We start from the raw sequence: 24,703 nt of genomic DNA on the forward strand, positions 1-24,703 counted from the left end.
TCCCTTGGGTTCAGACCGAAATCTAAAATCCTTTCCCTTTACGGCTGTAACAGCCCACCCTTTAAGCTGTCTCCGAAGAGACTGTGTATTGGTGAAGAGCAAAAGAAATAGACTATAAAAGGAAAAAATAACCTACCGGTTTTAAAACACTCACTCACTTTAAAGGAAGAATTCCTCTTGCCAGCCAATTCACCTTCCGGGTGTCCTTATCTCTGCCTCTGACGACTTTGCCGAGGGATATGCATGCAGTCTGGACACCTCACATTTGTTTAACATAGTGTTTGACAAACACTCCATGCCCAGACCACCCGTGTACTTGGATACGTCCTCCATACTAAAGTTACCGAAAAAAGGCAAGTGAGGCTACGTACTTACGGAGGTCATGTGACTTTGGGTCTGATCCTGGGCATAGATCTACAATTAACTTACAAATGCTGGTTCTGAGGCTTTCTAGGCAAAGTGGGGGTGCTTTCGTTTGGTACCAAAAGAGAGGGGCCCTTGCGTGATATGGTTGGTGCGATCAAGGTACTTTTTCACTGTGGCTACTGGACACAGCTTCGGATTAGAGGTTAAAGGAGGGATAACTATGGGTTTCCGTCTATCAAACGGATTCTCATTTTTTGCTAAAAAATCTCCGAATGTAAAAGTTACTTTATTCTTTCCAAAAGAACAAAACTGACTCCTCTTTTTAGCGCATGGATCTCTGCTGATCTGGCTCCCATCGCCAGGCCCACTAAAAACGTTTTTTCTAACAAAAATTTCATATTATTGTCTGAACGTCTGTTCAGAGCAGGTAGGACTATATCTATATCCCATGATAATTCACATGGTTTTTCACTCGGCCTGCGGAGAGCCATTGATTTCATCATTTCAAACACTTCTGAATGCACCTCTACTCCGAATCCGTACCTTAAAGGAACCGCAAGGGCCACCTTGTGATTTTTAATAGTGGAGGGAGCCAACTTTTTTACATCAAATACAAACACAAAGAACTCCCCCACAAAGTTATTATCAATGGTAGTTGGTTTACGGTCCTTAACAAATGAGACAAATTTGTTCCACACTGACTGATACTGTTTGGCAGATTTCCCCTTAATATTAGTGATTAAGAATTCCCTGACTTCAGGTGACCATTCCATGAAGCACAGGGATCTGAGAAAGTCCACACGTGAAGGCTTTTCGTCAGAAAGGAGGAGGCGTAGACCGTTATCCCTTGAACCTGCTGAGAAAGAATAGGAAGATGTAGTGGCTTGTGATGAAAAGTCAGCTTCTGTAGTGTTGGAAACCAAGGGCTGTTTGGCTACATTGAAGCAATCACTACTCCCCTTCCCTTGAACTCCTTGAGGAGTTGTACTACTTTCATTAATAAATTCGTTAGGGGAAACAGATAAATGTTTCCCAGCAGGTTCCAGTCCAGCAAAAGCGTCTCTGGCCACTGCTCGAAGGTCGTGATAGGGGGTGACAAAATTCGGTAATTTGTGATTGTCGTGTGTTGTGAACAGATCTACCTGAAGATATGGGTGATCCTGGAGGATCCCACTGAATGACAGGCTGTCCAGTTCCCACTCTCCTTCCTGGGCTTTGAATCTGGAGAGGGAGTCCACTAGGACATTCTGAGCTCCCGCAAGGTGGGATGCTGACAGAGACCATTTCTTCACCTGAGCTAATCTCATGATCCCCAGCACTATATGATTCAGTGACTTTGACCTTGATTCCCATGCTTCAAGCATTGTACCACCAGCTTGTTGTCTATGAACAACTGAATGTGAGATCCCCTCTTGGTTTTCAGTCCCTTGAGTGACAGGAGCACTGCCATCATTTCTTTGATACTGATATGGCAAGATCTGAGGGCTCCCGACCACTTTCCAGACACTCTGTTCTGATCTGAGTGTCCCCCCAACATGCATCCTTCGCTGAAGCATCCGTATGAATGGTCACTGAGACTGGTTTCGGGACTAGCCGGACTGAAGATTTCAGGGTTTGATTCGATGCCCACGGTTTGAGCACTGTCTTGCACCTCCTTTTCATTGGGACCTTGTGGTCTCTGAATGATTTGTTTGCCTTTAAAATGAGAATCCGGTTCAAATCCTTCAAAGTCGTTTTCAAGATTGTATCTACTATTGATGCAAATAGTAGTTTGCCCTGCAGCACTTCTAGGTTCCTTCTGGAAAAACTCCTGGCTTTTCTGAACCTCTTACCTGATCTACTATTGACCTCCTGGAGGTCTCCTGGTAGGGATAGCTTTCCACTTTCTAGACACCATTGTAGGCCTAGCCATCCGAACTTCTTTTCTGGTTTCAGCCGTGAATTTTCCCAGTTGATTAGGAACCCGAAGTCCTGCAAGGTCTGAACCCTCTGGGGGCTACATTGAGGCCGAATGGCATCACTTTGAATCTGTATGACTGGCGACCCAGACGAATCCTAGATACTGTACTGGCGAAATGAGGTTGGATTGGAATGTGCCAATATGCGTCTTTCAAGTCGATAGAAGAGGTGTAGCTGTCTTTTGGCAAGGTATGTCTTATCTGATCTATCATCAGCATTTTGAATTAGGGACAGTTTATTGCTTTGTTGAGGACAGAGAGGTCCAGAATGACTCTCCTTTCCTGAGAGTCCCTCTTTGGAACACTGAAAAGCCTCCCCTGGAACCTGATAAAGTGGCATATCTCTATTGTATCCTTTATTATCAGTTTGTTCACAAATAGGATTGACTCTTTTGTGCTGCGCTGATGAAAGTATTTGTTGCGGAAGGGGCCCTTCCAATCCCAGCACAAACCTTTCGATACCACTTGATAATCCCAAGGGGACATTTTCCAGGCTTCCTGGAACCTCTCGGGGAGAACACCAACCAAAACGAAAAAACCAACTATAATTAGAGAACATCGGTTAAACCAAAGATAATGGATATGAAGAAAGAACAAAAAACAAGCTAAGAATATACCTATATCTCCAAAAATAATAGTAAAACCTATGGATACAGATATCCAAAACACTGAAGGTAAAGATAACAATGATTATGTCAAGGAAGAAGACATTATTCCATCACCAATAATTAGTGCAAGAGCAAATGAAACAAGGAATGTACATGAAAACACATGTGGATATAACAATTGTTTTGTAGAATTGTGCAATAAGAACAAAAGTACAACAAAAGATGGTTTAACAAACATTATAAGAAAGGAGGATGCTACTACAGAAGTAAAAGAAAAGGGTCGTGATGGAGTGGAAATTAAAGATAAAGAAAGGCCTTTGGAGAGAACACCACCGAAAACAAAAAAACCAGCTATAATTAGAGCAATATCGGTTAAACCAAAGACAAAGGATATGAAGAAAGAACAAAAACAAACTAAGAATATACCTTTATCTCCTAAAATAATAGTAAAATCTATGGATACAGATAGCCAAAACACTGAAGTTAAAGGTAACAGTGATTATGTCAAGGGAGAAGAGATTACTCCATCACCAATAATTGGTACAAGAGCAAATGAAACAAGGATTGTACATGAAAACACATGTGGATGTAATGATTGTTTTGTAGAATTGTGCAATAACAACAAAAACATAACAAAAGATGGCTTAACAAACATTATAAGAAATCTTATGAAATATAGAAACAAAGAAACCACAGATTTGAGTACCCATGAAAAAGGTTGCATGTGCATTGAGCACTTAGTACATTACAAAGAAAAACAAATGAATGTTCTGGTGTAAATTATTAGAGAAAATCCAAGTTGGTAATATAAAAAAGAGAGTAAAACTCGACTGCTGTAATAAAATATTTTCAATAGCTATATAATACAATGAAATGTAAATGGTCTACAGACCAGATTACACCTAGGAGAAATACAATGATTACTAAAAGAGTACGAACCAATGATATGTTTACAACATGTCAACAAAACAATATCAACAATAGGTAAATATACCTTAGCATCTACATCTAGAGAGGAAGAAGGAAATTTAGGTACCGCTATATTTGTACATAACAAAGTATGTTATGACATAGTACCAGTAAACTTTACTGATCTGCAAATATCGAGTATTATAATGCAAATAAAAAAACAATAATAATGTAACTTATAATGTATACAACCAGCCTAATAAAAATTATGACTTTGACAAGCTTAAAGAATTACTTATAAATGCCAAGGCACCTACATTAATAGTAGGTGATTTTAATGCTCACAGCCTGATGTGGGACTGTAATTGTACAGACTCAAATGGAGCAGGAAGTAAAATAGAAGAATTCATAGATTCATATGACATGTGCTGTATAAATGATAATGAAATCAGTACATACTTTTCTAAAACACATGGAATATTATTTTCAACTGACTCAACTCTATGTACAACAAACATAGTAGGCAGATTGGATTGGAATACAGTTGATGACTTGCATACAAGTGATCATTTCCCAATATTAATTTCATTATTACAAAATAATCCCACTAAGCATGTCCCTCAATATAACATTTATGAAGCAGATTGGGAGCAATATGAATTCAACACTAGAAATATCCCACCCTTTGAATATTTTAAAGACTATACTGTAATGAAACTAATAAATCCCTTGTTGATTTCATTAAAAATGCTGCTGATAAAGCAATACCAAAATCCAAATCTTATCCAACAAAACATAAAGTCCCATGGTTGTCTGAGAAACTAACAGAATTAATAAAAATATAAACCAGATTGGAAGACGATTAGATAATTTGAATAGAAAGTTCAGTAAAATAAACAAAACATTACAGATATTAGAAGGAACTTTACAAAAAATGACTATATTATTATTGAAAATTGATACATTAAAACCTTTCTATAACAAAATAAGTACAGTAGTGACAAAAATTTGGTGAGCATTTCTTCACAAAGAAAAATAGTATAGAATTAATATCAATAAATTTTGAAACAATAGAAGATATATATTATAATAGAAAATTTAATATGGAAGAGTTGGAATTTGCTCTGTTGAACAGCAATAAATCTGCCCCGGAGGTGATAGTATTTGTTTTGAAATGATCTGCCATTTAGCACCTTTGTCAGAGACATACTTAGAGTTTTATAACCACTTATGGCTTTAAAATTTATTTTCTGATGAATGCCATAAAGCTATAATTATTCCTATCCCCAGACCTGGAAAATATCCCAATAATGTGAACAATTACAGACCAGTTTCTTTAACAAGTTGTTTATGCAAATTACTAGAAAAAATGGTAAATACTCGACCAACATGGCACATTCAAGGAATAAAATTTTGACTCCCACCTAATGTGGGTCAATATGTAACAGATCTGTACTGGATTCTCTGTCTAACTTGGAAGACCACACACACAGAGGATTTGAATGAAAACAAATTACTATAGCCATCTTTTTTGATGTTGAAAAGGCATATGATACTACATGGAGATATGCAATATTAAAAACGTTACATGAAAATGGCATTCATAGGTTTATCCAAAATTTGCTGACAAACCGCACTTTTCAAATGAGAATTGATGATGCATTGTCAAGTACATTTCCACTTGAAAATGGTGTTCCACAAGTAAGCGTCCTTAGTGGCAGACTGTTTACTTTAGCAATAAATTATATCAGTCATAATCTACCCCTCAAAATTAAAAGTAACTTGTATATGGATGACTTTGCCATAAATTATTAAGCATCTCGCATAAAACATGTAGAGTGAATCATAAATAAAACTATAATAAAAATAAATGAATGTGCTTTATCTGTAGGCTTCAAATTTTCTATACAAAAGACTCAAGCAGTAATGTTTTATAAAAATGAAAAGTAGAAAAAAAGATGAAGAAATAGATTTAAACATCAGAAATCATTCCGTACCAATTGGCCAAACAGCAAAATTTTTGGGATTAGTATTTGATACTCACTTGAGCTGGAAAGCCCACATAACATACATGAAATCAAAATGTAAAAGAGCATTAAACCTAGTTAAAAAACTATCGAACACTACTTGGGGAGCGATAGACATACCCTTACTGTACTGTATAAAGCAACATTGCTGTCTGTCATTGATTATGGAAGCGAAATATATGGCTTGGCATCGGACGCAACGCTGAAAACGTTAGACCCAGTTCATAATGAAGGTCTTAGAATATGTTCAGGAGCTTTTCAATCATCACCAATGTCTTCTTTACAAGTTGAATGTGGTGAACTACCTCTCTCTCTCCACAGAGCTAGTAACAATGAAGAGTGCTCTGGGAATTCAGAGAAATGATTCTCCAACTGTGGCGGAATTCAAACCCACAAATAAAACAACACTCACCCTGATCTTTGGTTGCTGGAGATGGGTAAAGGTCCACGGTCACCAATCACAGCACACAAAACCACAAAACAAAATTGCAAACAAACCCTCCACCAACAACGAACGAAAAAAAAGAGACACATGCACCATCAATATCGGTACCGGTATCCAAAACAAAAAAAACCAGACGAACTCCCCGTTCACTTTCAAGGTTGGACCTCAACTGCCCAAGACTTCCTCAAAACCGAAAAACTCCCGACAGACAGACAGACAGTGCCGTAAACGAACTCCAACAACCGAACCACTCACAACGACAATTACACTCTCTCTCTCTCTCTCTCTCTCTCTCTCTCTCTCTCTCTCTCTCTCTCTCTCTCTCTCTCTCTCACACACACAAAAAAACGTTGGGAAATGCTAAATACAAACAAATTTACTCATCCCTCTATAATTCTCCCCCTTTTAGCATTTCCCCAACCAACACCTTTCACACTGCATTCAAATCGCCTTACGCAACACCCACGGATGCTCACTAGCAGGTCCTCTAGATCGCGTTCAAATTAACGCAATCATTCTCTCAGAATCATTCTCTCTTCTAGCAACATTCAAATTCACATCTTCTCCTCCATTCTCTCTCAGATTCACGCTATCTTCTTCACTATTACCACTCTCAATTTCATCCACAATCTCATCTATACCCTCTAACTCGTTCCCAAATACCTCCCCCAATTCTTCAACTAACCCATCCCATTCGCTCATTGACCTTTCCAATTCTTGCAACGATTCATTCATGCTTTCAATCACTCGTCTATCACTGCTACGCTCTCTTACTCTTACACTTTCACTCACCTCCAACCGTTCACTCACCCCTACACGTTCAGTCAACTCAGTTATATCAAACCCGCATATGCTATACGTTCTATTCATACCATCCCATTCATCTGTATTACACGCTTTATCACTCATTTTCACTTTGGCACTCACACCCCTATCACACAACTTACGACCATTCCGTTCACTTACGTTCTTCCCTTTCTTACGTTTCTTACCATACTCTATCAAAACAAATTGCTGATCCTCATGCAACAACCCCTCACGTACATGCATCACACGCACCGCTTGCATCCTGGAGGATCCACCCATTTGAACCCCTTCACACTCAGTTTCCCAGAATTCGCTGTCACAGTCACCCTCTTTCGTCTACATACACTTGATACATGCCCTTCCATTCCACATTTGACACACTTCGCTCTCGGTTCTGAACACATTCTCGCATAATGCCCATTCTTACCACAGTTGCCACATATTACATTCACTCGGGTACCCTAAAACCATTAGCAATATGACCCACCTGTCCGCACCTGTAGCATTTAACCCCTATCTTTCGTACACTCTCTTACCAAATGTCCCGACTGCCCACACCCAAACACGCTCCTAAAGCCCACCTACACTCATTCTTTGTATGTCCTTCCTTTCCACATCTAAAACACTTCAGCTCGACTTCCACTCACCGACCTTCCCTTTGTACACTACTATCCCTAACCCGTCCAACCCGTTGTTCCCTTACAAACCCACCATTCATCCTCACTGGCACCTCCACATTACTTGCTATTACACTCCTATCTATTACACTATCGCCATTCTCATTGGGCCCCTCAACACTGCATCCCTAAAGCTTCCAAACTCTGGCACTCTCATCTACCCCAGCCCTTACACTCACACTTCTGCTCTCTTTTATAACCCTGTCAAGCTCATAATCTTCTACAATTTCCAAAATTTCTCCCCAAGTCAACCTTTCATTTGTCCATCTCTTCTTCTCCTTCCGCTTCAAGTTCACAAATTCTCTCACTCCATCTGGCACTGTCCCTAACAACTTCCATACTAACTCCTTACATTCATCTATCCCATCATCCCCAAACTTCTTCCTTGCCAACGTCTCCAGCCTACAAGCATGCAGTGACAAGGTTTCCCCAGCTTTCATTCTTGCCTCATCAAATTCATTCTTCCTCTTATACTTAACACTCGCTTTCATACGCCTGCTTGCTCAACTAGTCTAGCTTTCACCTTGTCATACTCAACATCTCCCCACACTCATAATAACCCTATACATATCAAGCAAAAACCCAGTCAAATACTCTCCTAATTCTCGTGCCCACACTCTCTTACTCTCCCCATACTTATCCTGACAAAACCTTTCATACTCCCTAAAGAAATCATGCACATCCCTACTTCCATACTCATTATACCTTTCACACCTGGGTACCTCCCACATACTTAGCCTTTCTCACTTCTTTCTCACTTTCACTCTCACTTTCAAGCTACTTTCAATCTGTCCTTTCATACCCTCTTCCGAATACAGAGTCCACTTCCACTTACATTCATCTTACTCATTACACTCTTCTTCCCCTCTTTTATCCACTTTTATCCATTCACCTCCATCCACCTCACTATCACTAGTATCTTCACCCTCTCCTTCTTTCTTACCAGTTTCCTTTCCTTTTCCCTTCTTCCTTTTTTTTCCCCTGACTTATCCTTACTTTCCTCTGTTCCTTCCCTTGCTTTTCATTCCCCTTTCCTTACCCTGTCTCTCATTCTCTCTCATATCTTACTTCCTATTCCCACATCACTTTCATCACTCACGCTTCCATTCACTTCTTCCTCCTTTTCTTTCTCTCTTACCCTTCACACGTTCCAGAGGACCTGCCTCAACAGCCCCTTCTCCAAAGAACTCCCTAAACATTCCCTTCATCATTTCCTGCATCCTGCTTACTGCAGACTCTAACTTCTTATCCATTCTCTCTTCAGACTCTTTCACCCCCTCTTTCATCTCCTCTTTCATTTCTTCTTTTGCACTTCTTAGCATTACCCCCTATCTCCTCCAACTGACTCCTCAATCTCTCATTCTCACCCCTCAACCACGTATTCTCCTCTCTCAACCTCACCAGTTCCTCTTCCATCCTTCTCTTGAGTCACACTACCAGCCACCAATCTCAATTGCAGCTGCAATACCAGCTGCCCCACGTTGGGCGTCAAATCTTATGTGGCGGAATTCAAACCCACAAACAAAACAACACTCACCCTGATCTTTGGTTGCTGGAGATGGGTAAAGGTCCACGGTCGCCAATCACAGCACACAAAACCACAAAACAAAATTGCAAACAAACCCTCCACCAACAACGTCCACCAACAACGAACAAAAAAAAAGACACACATGCACCATCAATATCGGTACCGGTATCCAAAACAAAAAAAACCAGACGAACTCCCCGTTCACTTTCAAGGTTGGACCTCAACTGCCCAAGACTTCCCCAAAACCGAAAAACTCCTGACAGACAGACAGACAGCGCCGTAAACGAACTCCAACAAGGGAACCACTCACAACGACAATTACACTCTCTCTCTCTCTCTCTCTCTCTCTCTCTCTCTCTCTCTCTCTCTCTCTCTCTCTCTCTCTCTCTCTCTCTCTCTCTCTCTCTCTCTCTCTCACAAAACGTTGGGAAATGCTAAATACAAACAAATTTACTCATCCCTCTATACAACCAAAAAATTATTTGATTAAGAGATTTGTTTATAAACAATCATCCACCTCCTTTCCCAATTAGAACTAGAAGATTGTTTGAGTTGCTGAATATAAATATACAATTCCTGAATATTAAAATTACCTCCTCCTTGGACAGTGAATAAAATGAGAATTTGTGCACACTTAAAATACTTATCAAAATGTTATTCATATACCCCAGAACACCATAGACAACATACAGTAGAACATACAATCTGAAAAGGTCCACATTACACAGTATACACCGACAGATCTATGTCACAATACAGAGTGGGATATGCTGCAGTATCCCCAGACAAAACATATCAGTTCTCTCTACCAGATAATGCCTTGATATTTACAGCTGAGTTATGTGCAATAGCATCAGCCATAAAAATAATTTGAGAAGCCTCATTTTGTGATTTATAGCGACTCCAGATGGGCTATAGAATCCATTCAAAGCTATAATAAAAAAAATAATATTGTACAACAAATTAAGTTTTCACTCCATAAATTATATACTACTGTATTGGAAAAAATGTTGAAATATGTTGGATTCCTGTCCATGTAGGGATTAAAGGAAATGAAGAGGCTGATAAAGCAGCTAAAGAAGCAGTCCACATGACGAGCAGATGTAGACATCCCTATTAGTGACTATTTAAGGTATATAAAAACAATTATTGTAAGTAAATGGCAAAATATATGGAATGAAGAACTTGAAAATAATAAATTAAAACTGATAAAATCCAGTGTTGGAAAATTAAGTTTGTCATATCAGAGAGAGAGACACACACAAGTAATTCTGACGCCTCTTTGAATAGGCCATACTCATTTTACACATGGACACTTAGTGAACAGTCCATGCGGCCCTCCTCCCAAATGCCCAGATTGCAATGTGTTCATAACTGTGAAACATGTATTGTGTGAATGTCCAAAATATAACCTGCAGTGATTATCAAATTTTGGAAATAGATCAATAAAAGAAATTTTGTCGGAATCTTTAACATTTTCAGTAATACCCATTTTAATGTTCATGAGGAGCTGTGATGTAATTGATAAAATATAAAAAAGTAAATAATAGAAATATGAATACCCTTAGATGTCTAATGAATTTTAAAACAACTAAATTTTTAAATTTTGCTTAATTTATTTTGAATTTTAATGTAACTTTTTAGTGAGCATATGGAAACATGAGTACTGTATAAATGTATTTGTTGTGTGTGTCCCCCAGTATGAGAGCTTATGCCTCTGTGTAGCATTTAATTTAATTTCCATTCATTCATCACTACCAAGTGACTTATTTGGTCCCAGTGCTAGGCTTCTAGTCTAGACCTGTCATTTCATCCAAATCCTTTGGGCCACCCCTATGAGAGCTGATAGTCAGCTCAGTGGTCTGGTTAAACTTTTTTTAATAATAAATAAATAAACATGGGGAGACTTCACATGAGAGTACTCCAGTTTTATCTCAGAGACAACTGGGACTGAAAGAAACATCTGGATTCGTTTGCATTTCCAATAACCCAGGACATCAAGAAGCACCTGCTTTGGTGGAGGTCTGAAGACAGGCTGCTGGAAGGGAAGTCTCTTTTTTTCCTCAGAACCCCCACCTGAGCTTCTATGCAAATGCATCTGACTTAAGTTGGGGCGGGCACTCTCCTGAGGGACAAAGAAGTCTCCGGAAGGTGGACCCAAGAGCAGAAGAGTAGGCACATAAATGGGAAAGAACTGACAGCAATCAGTCTTGGATTGCAAGCCTTTGCTTCGGAAGTTCAAGACAAAACCATTGCAGTACACTTGGACAATACAACCGCCCTGACCTACATAAGCAAGCAAGGGGGAACTCATTCCTTCTCCCTTTGCGAGGTGGCAAGGGACCTTCTTCTCTGGGCCCATCAGAACCAGACAAGGATGGTAACAAGGTTTGTGCAAGGCAAAATGAACATTTTAGTGGACCAGCTGAGTCACAGCAACCAAGTGATACCTACAGGATGAACGTTGGACCCATTGGTATGCATAGATCTGTGGAAATTGTGGGGAAGACCGGCAATAGATCTTTTTGCGACCTCCAAAAATCACCGTCTTCCTCTTTATTGTCCTCCATTACCAGATCCTGCAGCATGGGCAACGGATGCCATGCTTCTAGACTGGTCTGGCAAGAGCCTGTCGCCTTCCCTCCCTTCAGGATGGTAAGGGAAGTTATAAACAAGTTCAGGTCTCACAAGAATGCCTCAGTGATCCTCATAGCTCCATTTTGGCCACTAAAGGAGTGGTTTCCGGAACTGATAAGTCTCCTGTCCGACTTCCCAAGACTACTTCCTCAAGAACACAAGCTTCTCAAACAACCCCATCTCAGGCGATTCCATCAGGGTTTATCCATGCTAGCTCTGGCAGGATTCAGACTGTCAAGAAACTCCTCAGAGCTAAAGGTATTTTGAGAGCAGCTGCAGAAGCTATCTCAAGATGTAGAAGACAGTCATCAGCCAATGTCTACCAAAGCAAGTGGGATATTTTCCGCACTTGGTGCAGAACAAACCATGTCTCTTCTTCTAAGACATCTTTGACAGAGATTGCTGATTTTTTGTTGTTTTGAGAACTTCTAAGGGTTTATCCTCCTTTACTATCAAAGGTTACAGGGCAATGTTAGGCTCAGTATTCAGGCATAGGGTCCTAGATATATCTCCAAACCAGGATTTATCTGATCTTGTTAAATCATTCAATACGTCGAAGCGAAAAGATTTAGAACAAGTATCGTGGAACCTGGATATGGTACTTAAACATTTTTCTGGGCCTCCCTTTGAGCCTCTTGACTCTGCTTCTTTAAGGGGCTTAACTTCTTAACCTAGAAGATTCTCTTCCTGGTAGCCTTGGCTACAGCCAAGAGAGTGAGTGAGGTCCAGGCTCTAGATAGAAGAATCAGTTTCTCTAATGGAGATGCAATATGCTCTTACACCCTGGCTTTCTTGCAAAGAATGAGAATCCAGCGAAACCTTGGCCTCGTTCTTTTGGCAGTAAAAGCCTAACTCAAGTTGTAGGTTCATTAGATGTGGAAAGATTCCTTTGTCCAGTAAGGGCACTCAAATACTACCTCCATAAGTCTAAAAAGATAAGAGGTCCGTCCAGTCACCTTTGGTGTCCAGTGAAGAACCCTACACAACCTCTCTCAAAGAATGCCCTCTCTTTCTTCCTAAGAGATCTCATCTGTGAGGCACATTCCCAATTGGGAGAAGAGCTTCTACCCATTCTGAGAGTGAAAGCTCATGAGATTAGAGCCGTATCAATGTCCTTGTCATTCAAGCATAATCTTTCTCTTGCTTCCATTCTCCAATCCACTTATTGGAGATGTAAGTCAGTATTTTCGACACATTATCTACATGGTGTGGAATCAGTTTTTAATGACTGCAGTACCTTGGGTCCTTTATTAGTGGCTGGCACAGTGTTGGGGAAGGGATTATAGGAAGCTTTTCCTTCCATATTTTACTCTTCGCCTTGGAAACTGGTGTTGAGTCTTAGGGGAGTCTGGGGTACTCCGTACTGGGACATCCTCCAGGTTTTTTAATGGTTGAGTGAAGGTGTTTTTAATTTTTTGGTGTAAGTATCAGCGTTGTTTTCTGGTTGTGTGTCGGTATTGCGCCCAGGGCAGGGGCAAACTTTTTACTTTGCTAGCATTCGGAGAAGTCCTTTGCTGTGAGGTCCCCATTTATGTAGCTGGTGACACCTGGCTTTACCACCACACCTCTACGGGGTAAGATGAACGCCAACAGAGGCAGTATCTTCCTGCAGCAGCTCTCTTACCAGGTAAGGAAACAACAAACATCGTATTGATGTTAGCAACCTTTTTCTACTTTCAACTCATTACTTTTAATGCTTGAGGGTAAAATAAGTCCATGAATCCCACCTCCTATCAATGTGGGAATCAGTTATGTAATTACTTGCTAAGTTACTTGTATAAAAATGACATTTTTATGATAAAATAAAGTTTTATATATACTTGCCAAGTAATTACAGAGTGGGAGCCCTCCCTTCTCGAAGTTTTATATATACTTGCCAATTAAGTACAGAGTGGGAGCCCTACCTTCTCCCTGCTCATGGACTTTTCGGCATAAACACATTGAGCCTTCTTGCTATGTTGTTCCTCTCCATCCCCAAAAGTGGGCAATGAATACCTAATTTGGTTCCAAAACAAAAATCGAAGAGTTGCTACCGTGAATTGTCAGATTGTAGCTGCTGTCTAATAGAAATTGATAGCTATGTAATTACATGGTAAGTATATATAAAACTCCATTTTATCATAAAAATGTCATTTTTCTCCCTAACCCAAAATTCAGACAGTTGACACTGTCATGTGTGAACAGCAGTATATTGTCTAGAACATTTGTATTTGCTCTGTAAAAAATAATTTCTGATAAAGCAAATACAGTATTGTACTATAAAGTGTTATTGTTTTTTTATATCAGAAGATGAAATAGAGAAATTCAAGTTGAAGAGAAAGGAATTATATAATAGTGGAATAATATTGGAAAATCATCTGAATGATGAAAATTAATCCAAACAGGAGGATGTTGGTGTGATAGTGACTAATAGAAAGTATAACATGTTGAAATTGAGTGGTTACACAGGAAAGTAAAAAATGGAAAAGTCCAAGAAGCATCAGGGATAACTGTTGAATTAGCTGAAAGTAGCCGTAGAGCCAGTTATTGATGTGGATCAGAAAACAGCATATGGAAGCCAGATAAAGGAAGAGATAGAGCCGCTGGTGTGATAAAAAGAACTTGACAAAACTAATATACAGAAAGAGGATGCACTACAAATGAAAGTTATAAGGGAATAAGATTGCTGGAAAGAAAGTTGAAAAAAATTTTTTAATCAATAATTGTCAGATTGTTTCTTATTGATGAGGCAACGGTACTTAGGGTACCTTGCAGGGATGAAGAAATTATACCACATATTACTGTAGTAGATCTTGTGGCATTTGACAGATTACCAAGACAAGCAATTAAATGGTCATTATGCAAAAAAGAGGGTTTTGGAAAAACTCAAAATGCTAGTGAGGTCACAGTACTGTAACAAAAAATTTAGAGTAAAGGAACCTGCATGTATCAGAAGGATTTGAGATAAATGTAGTTTCCCATCAAGGATCATCCCTGAATCCTATGCTGTTCATATTTTTGTAAGAATCTACAAAGAAGCAGATGCTGCTATGTTCAGATGACCTAGTGTTGGTAGAATCAGAGGAAGCTACAGTAAAAATATTTAAAAGATTAAAGAGTTCAATGGAGATGAGAGGGCTGAAAATCAGTGTAAGCAAAACAAAGCTCAAGGTAACTGGAAAGGAAGTAAAGGAAAAAGTAGTCAGGAAAGTGGCCATATGGATGCTGTGGGCAATGTCTGGGATGGAATGAGTGTTGTGTTGAATGTACAGAATTTTTTTTACCTTGGGAAGTCATTGGACTTTATTGCAAGCAATGAGAAGCCATGCATAAGCCCTGTATTACTCTCTGCTGTGCCAAAGTGATAAAGAGAATTAAGGAAATTCTGAAAAAGTTTGACTAGGATGCTGAGAGTCGTGGTGGGTGTGCAATAGAAAGATCATTTGGAAAGGTGTGTCCAGTGGCTGAAAATAGACAGATCTTTCAAGCTGAGATGGTTGGGATGTGTTAGAAGGTGGGATGAGGAACAGTTAGTCAGAATAGTGGTTGTCTGGAAGTAGCAAGACAAATATCAGCTGGAAGGTGTGAAAAATAATAGATAAAGGCCTAGAACATGTATTACTAAAGGCAGAAAGGGCTTAAGACTGCAGTGAGATAATTTCATTTCATATCTAACCCCGCAAAGGAAGTTTACAGTTGAAAACCAAGAGTTTCTGGGATTTTTTTTGTTGAAAAGTTACTTTGCAAAGTCTTTTTTTTTTTTTTTTTTTGTATTTGATTAGGATATAATTTCCTGATTTCAAAAATTTAATTGGTACTAAAGAAAGTTGTTAGCATTTGTAGAGATATAGATTGCAAATATAGCCTAGCCCATGGTACTTTTAGTAGGTTAGGTTATTTATGGCAATGAACACCTAGGCAGTCATACCATAGACATTGATCTTGAAAGAAAATCCCCAGATATGTATCAACAACTTTTTAAATCTCCAGTTGTACAGAATACCTGTGAACTAATATAATCCTTGCCTCTGAATTCTGACTGTCATCATCATTGCTTCCAACATGAAGGGCTTTGGTGAAATTTTGCCATTCATGCCTTTCTTTTGCTTCATTTCTGCAGATCTGCACTCATCTCCAGCCTTCTATCTCAAAGTTCTCATTCAAGTAGGTCTTGGTCTTCCAACTCTTCTGGTACCTACAGGAACCCAGCTGACATTATCATGTAGTAGTACTACATTCTTCTTTTGGTGTTGCTGAGGACATGTCCAAGCCATCTCCATCTCCCTACTTTATTACTGTTATTTATTCTAGTAATTTCTGACTCACGTCTTACTTTTGAGAAACGTCTAATGAAATTGTCAGGAAATGCTGCATGAAAGTTAGGTATTGTACATAAGGCTTCGTAGGGTATTTATGACAGTGACAAAATCAGTGCAACCTAATTTAGGTAATTTGTCCTTCCGTTACTAGAATACTGTTCTCCAGTGTGGATGTCTGCTTCTGTCAGAAATTTATCTCTTTTAGATGGAGTGGTTCGTGGTGGTTGGTTTTTGTTTCTCAATACAGTATTAGCAGTGATGACTTGGACCATCGACGGATGGTCTTGTTTGTCAATTTTTCATAAGTTGTATTTAAACAGAGATCTTTCACATTTGGAGTTGACCCCTGATCCCCTTTTCTTACCGAGAGTAACCAGGTTTGCTGAACAGCAACATCAATATGCAGTAAATATGTCTTGCTGTCAAACTTCTTAGTTCCAGAGGTCCTTTATTCCTAACACCACTGGACTGTGGAACAGTCTTCCTGAGGATGTTGTGTAATTGGAACTTCAACAGTTCAAGCTTAGATGCAATTCATTACTACCGTAATATAGTTCTCGATGCATTTTAATAATTTACTTATTTTTATCAATTTATTTTTTTGTTATTTTTTTCTTTTTTAATAAGTGATCTGTTCTTTCTGTATTTCCCTTTACATCCTGTTACTTCTTTCCAATGAACACCATATTCTTTGGAAGCTTTAGTTTCAAGTCAGTGGGTCCTGTGGGCTTTTTCCATAGGAATAGGGTTCGTATGAATACAGTAATAATAACAATTCAGTAATAATAACGTTATCTTTTTAACTCTTTCCTGCCATCTGACTCCTGATGTTGATCCTAAAGCTGTATTCCAAAATTGATGAAAACCTTTTAGATATAGTTTCATTGTCATACTGTGATTCATCATTGTTTAGCAATATAGATCCTACTGGAATTTAGTGTATTTAGCCCATGAATCCTCCATGGATTCTGCCATGTTCTGGGCACATGGTTGCTAAGAATCCCCCAGTTTATAAATACTGACCTCGGGAACAAAATACAGTACTGTAAGAAACTCATTCCTTGCATGGATACATACAGAATTTAAAATGATAATTACGTTTCATAGGAACAATCTTATTATATAGGGAGGATCCTCCTCCTCATTCTTGTGACTTGAAATTTTGTGTAACTACAAACATCTATGCTTAGGACAACTCACTGTAATGTACTGCATATCGGTAGTGGAATACTTAAACTGGGAGGAAATTTCACGTAATCTTCTTTCAAGAAGGGCTGCTTCTAGCTAATAATCACACAGAGAACAGTGTACATAAGTATAAGAGGTTTGTTTTTAAGAAATAAAATACTGTATATTAAACATTTTTATTCTTTAAAATTTTGGCGTTGTAAATTGAGAAGTATCTGATGCAGTTACTTATTTAGGTGTACCAGTGGTTTTTACTACTTTTCTTTCTTTTATATGTCTTACTTATTTTATGGATATTTTTCTCCTTAGAGTTTTTGCCATATTAATGTTTTTGTTACATATTTAGGAATGCTTTGTTTCCTCTTAAAACAATCACTTTTGTAGATGCTGATTATCTAGGTGTTTCATTTATTTATTATATATATTTTTCCATATTTCCACAAGTATAGTATGATTATAGTAGTAATATACACAGGTAGCTTTAAAGAACCTCAAAATGTTCCTTATTTTTATCTGTCAACCACATCATTGTTTCCTTCCAATGAAATTGACTTCAACTAATAATTATTTGCAGTAAATGTGCTGACCAAGTAAAGTAGACAAGGATAAAATATTGCACTGCAACAGCCAAGCTTTGCTAATTAAACTGCAGTTTTCCTCTCTGGAACATGTAGCACTTATGCCAGTCAAATTCGTTACTGCCATAAGGCATTCATTTGAAATAATTTATTTGAAATAAACTTTAAAATTTGGCTTATGTATGCCACATAGAGTTTTTTAGAATTTTGTTTATGCCACAAAGAGTGTGTTTGTGAATATTTCCTCAAGCTTCATAAGACTGTTTGCTTCCATGTAAAGCAGGACTATTTCCTTTCCATATATATTTGAAAGTAGTATAAATCTTTTGGTACTTCAGATTTATATAAATTTTGTGATACAATATTTTCTTTACAGTTCTTCACTCATCGCATAATGTACATGTGTTTGGTGTTTGTCCTGTTTGCAGGAGCAATGGTGATGCTTTTGACACCCAAGTATGTACAGTATATTGTTTACAGATTTGTTGAATCCATTTTGAATATGTATGTTTGACTGCTGTGAATAAATTATATATATATGAAACTTGAAGGGATTTGGTTTTAGGGATGATATTCAGGTTTAGTAAAGAATAAAGAAAATGACAGTATCATAAAATTTATTCTATAAGCTGGGTGGTGAAAAACCTATAAATAGATGATCTGTGAAATGGTTTCATAATCTATGAACTGGTTTCATAATTATTCAGTTACAGTATTTTATAAATTATAAAAAGTAAACTGCCTTTTCTGGAATATATTTATTTTTAAAACAGAAAGAACTTAAAATACTAATCTTTAGTATTGTATTGTTACAGGAATAATAGGAGATACAACTTATTCCATCCATAGTTAAATGATATGTTCAAAGCATTGAACATATATGTACCGAAAAATTTTACAAAAGAAGTATGGACTAATTGTACTGCACTAGGACCTATTACTTTGGTACTTGGAAGGTAGACGTTGTAACTACTATAGGTAGATCTTAAAGAGCATCACAAATCCATAATTGCTTTTTTTAACCATAGTTATTGAGAGGGAGCAAGTATCTAGATTCAAAGGAGACAAATAATTTGGGCCAATCCTGTGCAAGAAATATAAATTAGTCTAGTAGTCTGGTAGAATTTAATAAAAAATGTTTTTATACAACATGAGGGTTTTCCCGATAGGGAGTTAGTGCCATCAGTGCACTTCATGCAGTTTACTATATGCATTACTAAAGGTTATTTGCAGCGTCCCTTTGGCCCCTAGCTGCAACCCCTTTCATTCCTTTTACTGTGCTTTTGCTCATATTCTCTTTCTTCCATCTTACTTTCCACCCTCTCCTAACAATTGCTTCATAGTGCAACTGCAAGGTTTTCCTCCTGTTACACCTTTCAAACCTTTTTACTGCCATTTCCATTTCAGTGCTGAATGACCTGATAGATCCCAGCACTTGGCCTTTAAATTCTCAGAAAATTGGAAGAATTAAGATATTCCTGTAATAATTGAGATCAGCACTTATAGTTATTAATTTTTGGTGAAGTAAAGATTTTTTCTTTAAACAAAACAAATGAATTTTTAGAGCAAATTTTATGTTCTGTTTTGACATTAGAGTTTCCCCCCATCTGATTTGGAAATGCAAATTCATTGTCAGCTGCCCTTTCAGTAAAAGGAAATAGATTTAAAAAGACAATGACTTGAATATCTGCAACAAGTGATGCATTATGTTGAAAGGTTTTATCTTTTTCAAAGAACATTTAAGATAATTGTGAATAGAATATGGCCAGTCCTATGAGAAAGAAGAGTTTCTGTGAAGTTTTCTTATGTGCATAAGTTCTTCTATTACATCATTTCCACAGCATGTATTTTTGTGTATCTGGAACTAGTGAAATATTTCAGGTTCATGGGAGCAGAATGGGAATGGGCTCGAGTCGCACTCTTCACTGGTTGGGCTGCTTCTGGCGTGTTGCCTACTTTGCACTGGCTCTATCTTTACTATGGGGCTGACAGCAACATAGTGTCGGTTTGTATAGTTTCATTTTGTTCTTAGGTTGGTAGTGAAAACTCTGAAATTGTAAAATTCTATTAAACAGGTTCCTTCTTGGTGAGTCTCCCATTAACTTTGCTTTTATGAGAATGCCATGACTTTTCATATATTATATTAACCCTTAAACGCCTACTGGACGTATCATACGTCGACTAAAATTGTCTGTTGGGTGTCAGGTGGACGTGCCGTACGTCGACTACAAAAAATTTCAACCTTCGGTCAGCTTTGACTCGACCGAAATGGTCGAAAAACACAATTGTAAGCTAAAACTCTTACATTCTAGTAATATTCAATCATGTACCTTCATTTTGCAACAAATTGGAAGTCTCTAGCACAATATTTCAATTTATGGTGAATTTTTGAAATAACTTTTTCCTTACGCCAGCGCGGTAACTTGGCCGAAAATTTCAGAAATTCTTTCGTCATGTTGTCGTAATTTTTGCACTGTTTTATATTAGCCGTTACATAAAGTTCTATATATGAAAATGTTCGCAATTTCATGTAAAATACAGCAAAATACAACCCATGGTTGTAGCTTTTATCAGTTTGGAAATATTTTCATATAAACCACGATAACTGCCAAAATTTCAACCTTCAGTCAACTTTGACTCGATCGAAATGGTCAAAAAACGCAATTGTAAGCTAAAACTCTTACATTCTAGTAATATTCAATCATTTACCTTCATTTTGCAACAAATTGGAAGTCTCTAGCACTATATTTCGATTTTTGGTGAATTTTTGAAAAAAACTTTTTCCTTACGTCCACGCCAGAAATTCTTTCGTCACGTTGTCGTAATGTTTGCACCGTTTTATATTAGTCGTTACATAAAGTTTTATATATGGAAATGTACGCAATTTCATGTAGAATACAACAGAAAATAACTCATGGTTGTAGCTTTTATCAGTTTTGAAATATTTTCTTATAAATCATGATAACTGCCAAAATTTCAACCTTTGGTCAACTTTAACTTGACCGAAATGGTCAAAAAACGCAATTATAAGCTAAAACTCTTACATTCTAGTAATATTTAATCATGTACCTTCATTTTGCAACAAACTGGAAGTCTCTAGCACAATATTTCGATTTATGGTGAATTTCTGAAAAAAAAAACTTTTTCCTTACGTCTGCCCACGGTAACTCGACCGAACATCTCAGAAATTCTTTCGTCACGTTGTCATAATGTTTGCATCGTTTTACATTAGTCATTACATAAACTTTTATATATGAAAATTTGCACAATTTCATGTAGAATACAACAGAAAATAGCTCATGGTTGTAGCTTTTATCAGTTTTGAAGTATTTTCACATAAATCACGATAACTGCCAAAATTTCAACCTTCGGTCAACTTTAACTCGACTGAAATGGTCGAAAAACGCAACTGTAAGCTAAAACTCTTACATTCGAGTAATATTCAATCATTTACCTTCATTTTGCAATAAATTGGAAGTCTCTAGCACAATATTTTGATTTATGGTGAATTTTTGAAAAAAACATTTTCCTTACGTCCGCACGGTAACTCGTCTGAACATCTCAGAAATTCTTTCGTCATGTTGTCGTAATATTTGCACCGTTTTATATTAGTCGTTACATAATGTTTTATATATGAAAATGTGCGCAATTTCATGTACAATACAACGGAAAATAACTCATGGTTGTAGCTTTTATCAGTTTTGAAACATTTTCATATAAATCACGATAAATAGAAAAAATTCGACTTTCGGTCAACTTTAACTCGACCGAAACGGTCAAAAACTGCAATTGTAAGCTAAAACACTTACAGTCTAGTAATATTCAATCAATTAGCTTCATTTTTCAACAAACGGGAAGTCTCTAGCACAATATTTCAATTAATGGTGAATTTTTTAAAAAAACATTTTTTTACGTCTGCGAGTTACGAATTCATGCATCATTTTGTGATAATATTTTCTGTGTTGCTTTGATCGTTTTACAATTTGTTATATACCAAAATCATCGCAATTTAGTGTACAATACAACGAAAAATAAAATAACCCGTTAGCTTTAACCGTTTTGCTCAAAGCGTGATTTGTATAAAATCATATATGAAAATTTTTTTTTGTGCTGTCATATATTTCAATATTTATATATGATAATGATATTTTTTTTCATTTCTGATGGTTGCATACTAAACTTCAGGCAATGACAAAAAAAGGAGCCAAAAACTTTTTTTCCGCTTCGGCACTAACTCCCGAACGCCGCCGGCATACGGGAGACGTTTTTGTAAATAGAAGCTCGGCGTTTAAGGGTTAATTTCTGATATACTCCACATTCTTTTGTACATATTCGAGCTGTACAGCAGCAGACATCTCTGACTAGCAAGTCTTGATCGTGCATTAGACCAAATGGAAATTATTTCATGTACGGGACAAACCTGAAGGTCTTTGTGTAGGGTAAAATCTCTTAAGCGCTAGCTCTATGTGGTTAAAAAAGAACCAGGTTTGGTGGCATCTGGGTGTTAGCCAGTGAGGAGAGAGTAGGGGAAGTCTGACCTCTCTTCCCCTTCTTGTGCGATGTGATGTACCAGTCATCTCTTAACTGTCTCCCTTGCAAGACGTGCCCTGTCCTATCTCGCGTGGGTGTTGGTTTATGATGCACTTCCTGCCTTATCAACGCCTTGCCATTCTGGTTTTTTTTTTCTTTTTTTATTGTGCGATTCTGTGTTATATTTGTGTTTATCTGTGTGTATTTGCATTAGAGATGCAAATGCTTGATTCATCTAAGAAGGCTTTGCTTCAGAAAATGCCCTGGGATAGGTAACAATCCTTGCTTTCATCGACACTGATCCTCATACGACTTGTAGCAGATGCAGATCTAATGATTGCAATGTAAGTAACCCCTGTTCTGAGTGTCGTGATTGGTCTCCAGAGCAATGGAAGGTTTTTGATAAGAAGAAATACAAGAGGAAGTCGGCTGTTTTGTCATGGGAAGGCTTCTCACCTCTAGCTGCATCCAATGCCACCATTCCTTCTTGTTCCTTCTCTCCTTTACCAGATTTTCCTCTAATTGCATTTTCTTCTCAGAAGGGTTTTACTCCTTCTCATTCATCTATTGCCTTGTCTTTAGATAAATCGAGGAGGGGTTCAGGAGAGCTTGTGCTTGATTTAGCTGCCTCTCTTCTTTCAGGAGGGAAGCTACCAGTTCAAATTTTCCTTCGGGTCTTGAGGCCCTTGTGGGGCCCAAGAGAGAGAAAAAAGGATCATTGGGCTTGCCATGTTCCAATCATGTTGACAGTGTCCTCAACCAAGTCAATTCTCTTGTCTCCGGGTGGGACAATCCTCTAAGATCTGACAGGTCATTTGAGATACTCCCTCCTCCTTTTCCACTACATAGACATTTTTATGCAACCCCTAACATTGCATTACAATCAAGACAGGTAGATCCGGACTTTGTTTGACTAGGCGCGGGTCTTTCTTCAGATCAAAACAAGGCAGAGGGTACCTCAATGGAGTTGACAGCATCTTCAGGGCTCCAGTGGCTAGACGCTCTCATCTCTGGCTCACCTAACAGCAGATATGTGGGCCAATTGGTTATTGAAAAGAAGAGATGCTGCCCTTTCTAAGATCTCCAGATTCATTGGCCCTGATTCTACCTTAGCACTGAGAAACACAACCATTCTAGGGTCTTCGTCACTTTTTCCTAAGGAACAGGTTGAGGCGGCAGTCGACAGACACAGAGCAGACAACAATGACTGTCTGGTCCACCAAGCTGTGATTCACATGCCAATGTAGCCAGACCTAGATCTCAGGCTGCCTCTTATTCTCCACCTAAGAGATCCCAAACCACAACCGGGCCTTGTAGAGGTCACCAGACTTCTCCTACCCCTGCCAAGAAAACAATTCAGCAGCGTCCCTCTCAGACCCGTTCTACCAAACCCAGGAGAGGAGATAGAGGTAGGGCTAGAGGAGGAAAATGCTAGAGGGGTCTCCCCCTCCCCACTTGCTGCCGTTGGTGGAGGGGGGTGCCTTGCAAGGCATTGGGCAACTTGGCAGTCACAGAGCAGAGACCTGGGATGTTCTGCGCGTGGGATATCTACTCCCCTTCGAGTTTCCTCCTCCTCTCTCCGATTGTCCCTTCCATCTAAGAACTTACGTTCAGGGCTTGCTGAAGGATCTGGCTGTCCAGAAAGAAGTGATAATGCTGGAATAAGGAGCCTTGGAGGTCATGAAGGATAGATCCCCAGGTTTCTACAGCCGGGTCTTTCTGGTGGCAAAAGCATCAGGGAATTGGAGACCAGTCATAGATCTGTCTTCCCTGAACCTTTTCATCAGGAAGACTCCATTCAAGATGGAAACGCCCCGCACAGTTCTACAGCCATCAGAAAGTCCGACTTCATGCTGACAATAGACCTAAAGGATGCGTACTTTCAGATTCCAATCCACCGATCATCTCGCAATTTCCTTTGCTACGTTCTGGGAGAGACAGTGTATCAGTTCAAGGTGCTTTGCTTCGGCCTCTCTACTGCCCCACAGGTGTTCACAAGAATGTTCACCCTAGGTTCAATCTGGGCTCATTCACATGGGATAAGCATCTTGAGATACCTCAACGACTGGCTGGTCTTGACAAGTTCCTGTGTAAGTTGATCTGAGACAGAGACCATCTACTCCAATTTTGTCACAATTTAGGAATAG

General features: G+C 38.4%; 1 protein-coding gene across 3 annotated transcripts in view; it reads left to right on the forward strand.

The window, feature by feature from the left end:
* The window catches only part of LOC136834422 (progestin and adipoQ receptor family member 3-like), a 141,311-nt gene that overhangs the window by 82,707 nt on the left and 33,901 nt on the right, over window positions 1-24,703 (forward strand). For all 3 annotated transcript variants that reach the window (XM_067097004.1, XM_067097002.1, XM_067097003.1), the window contains 2 exons: window positions 18,403-18,482; window positions 19,908-20,031. In XM_067097004.1, the coding sequence (XP_066953105.1) occupies window positions 18,403-18,482; window positions 19,908-20,031 (204 nt within the window). The remainder of the gene's footprint in view (window positions 1-18,402; window positions 18,483-19,907; window positions 20,032-24,703) is intronic.

The sequence above is a fragment of the Macrobrachium rosenbergii genome, chromosome 53, assembly GCF_040412425.1.
Source record: "Macrobrachium rosenbergii isolate ZJJX-2024 chromosome 53, ASM4041242v1, whole genome shotgun sequence".
Taxonomy (NCBI): Eukaryota; Metazoa; Arthropoda; class Malacostraca; order Decapoda; family Palaemonidae; genus Macrobrachium; species Macrobrachium rosenbergii.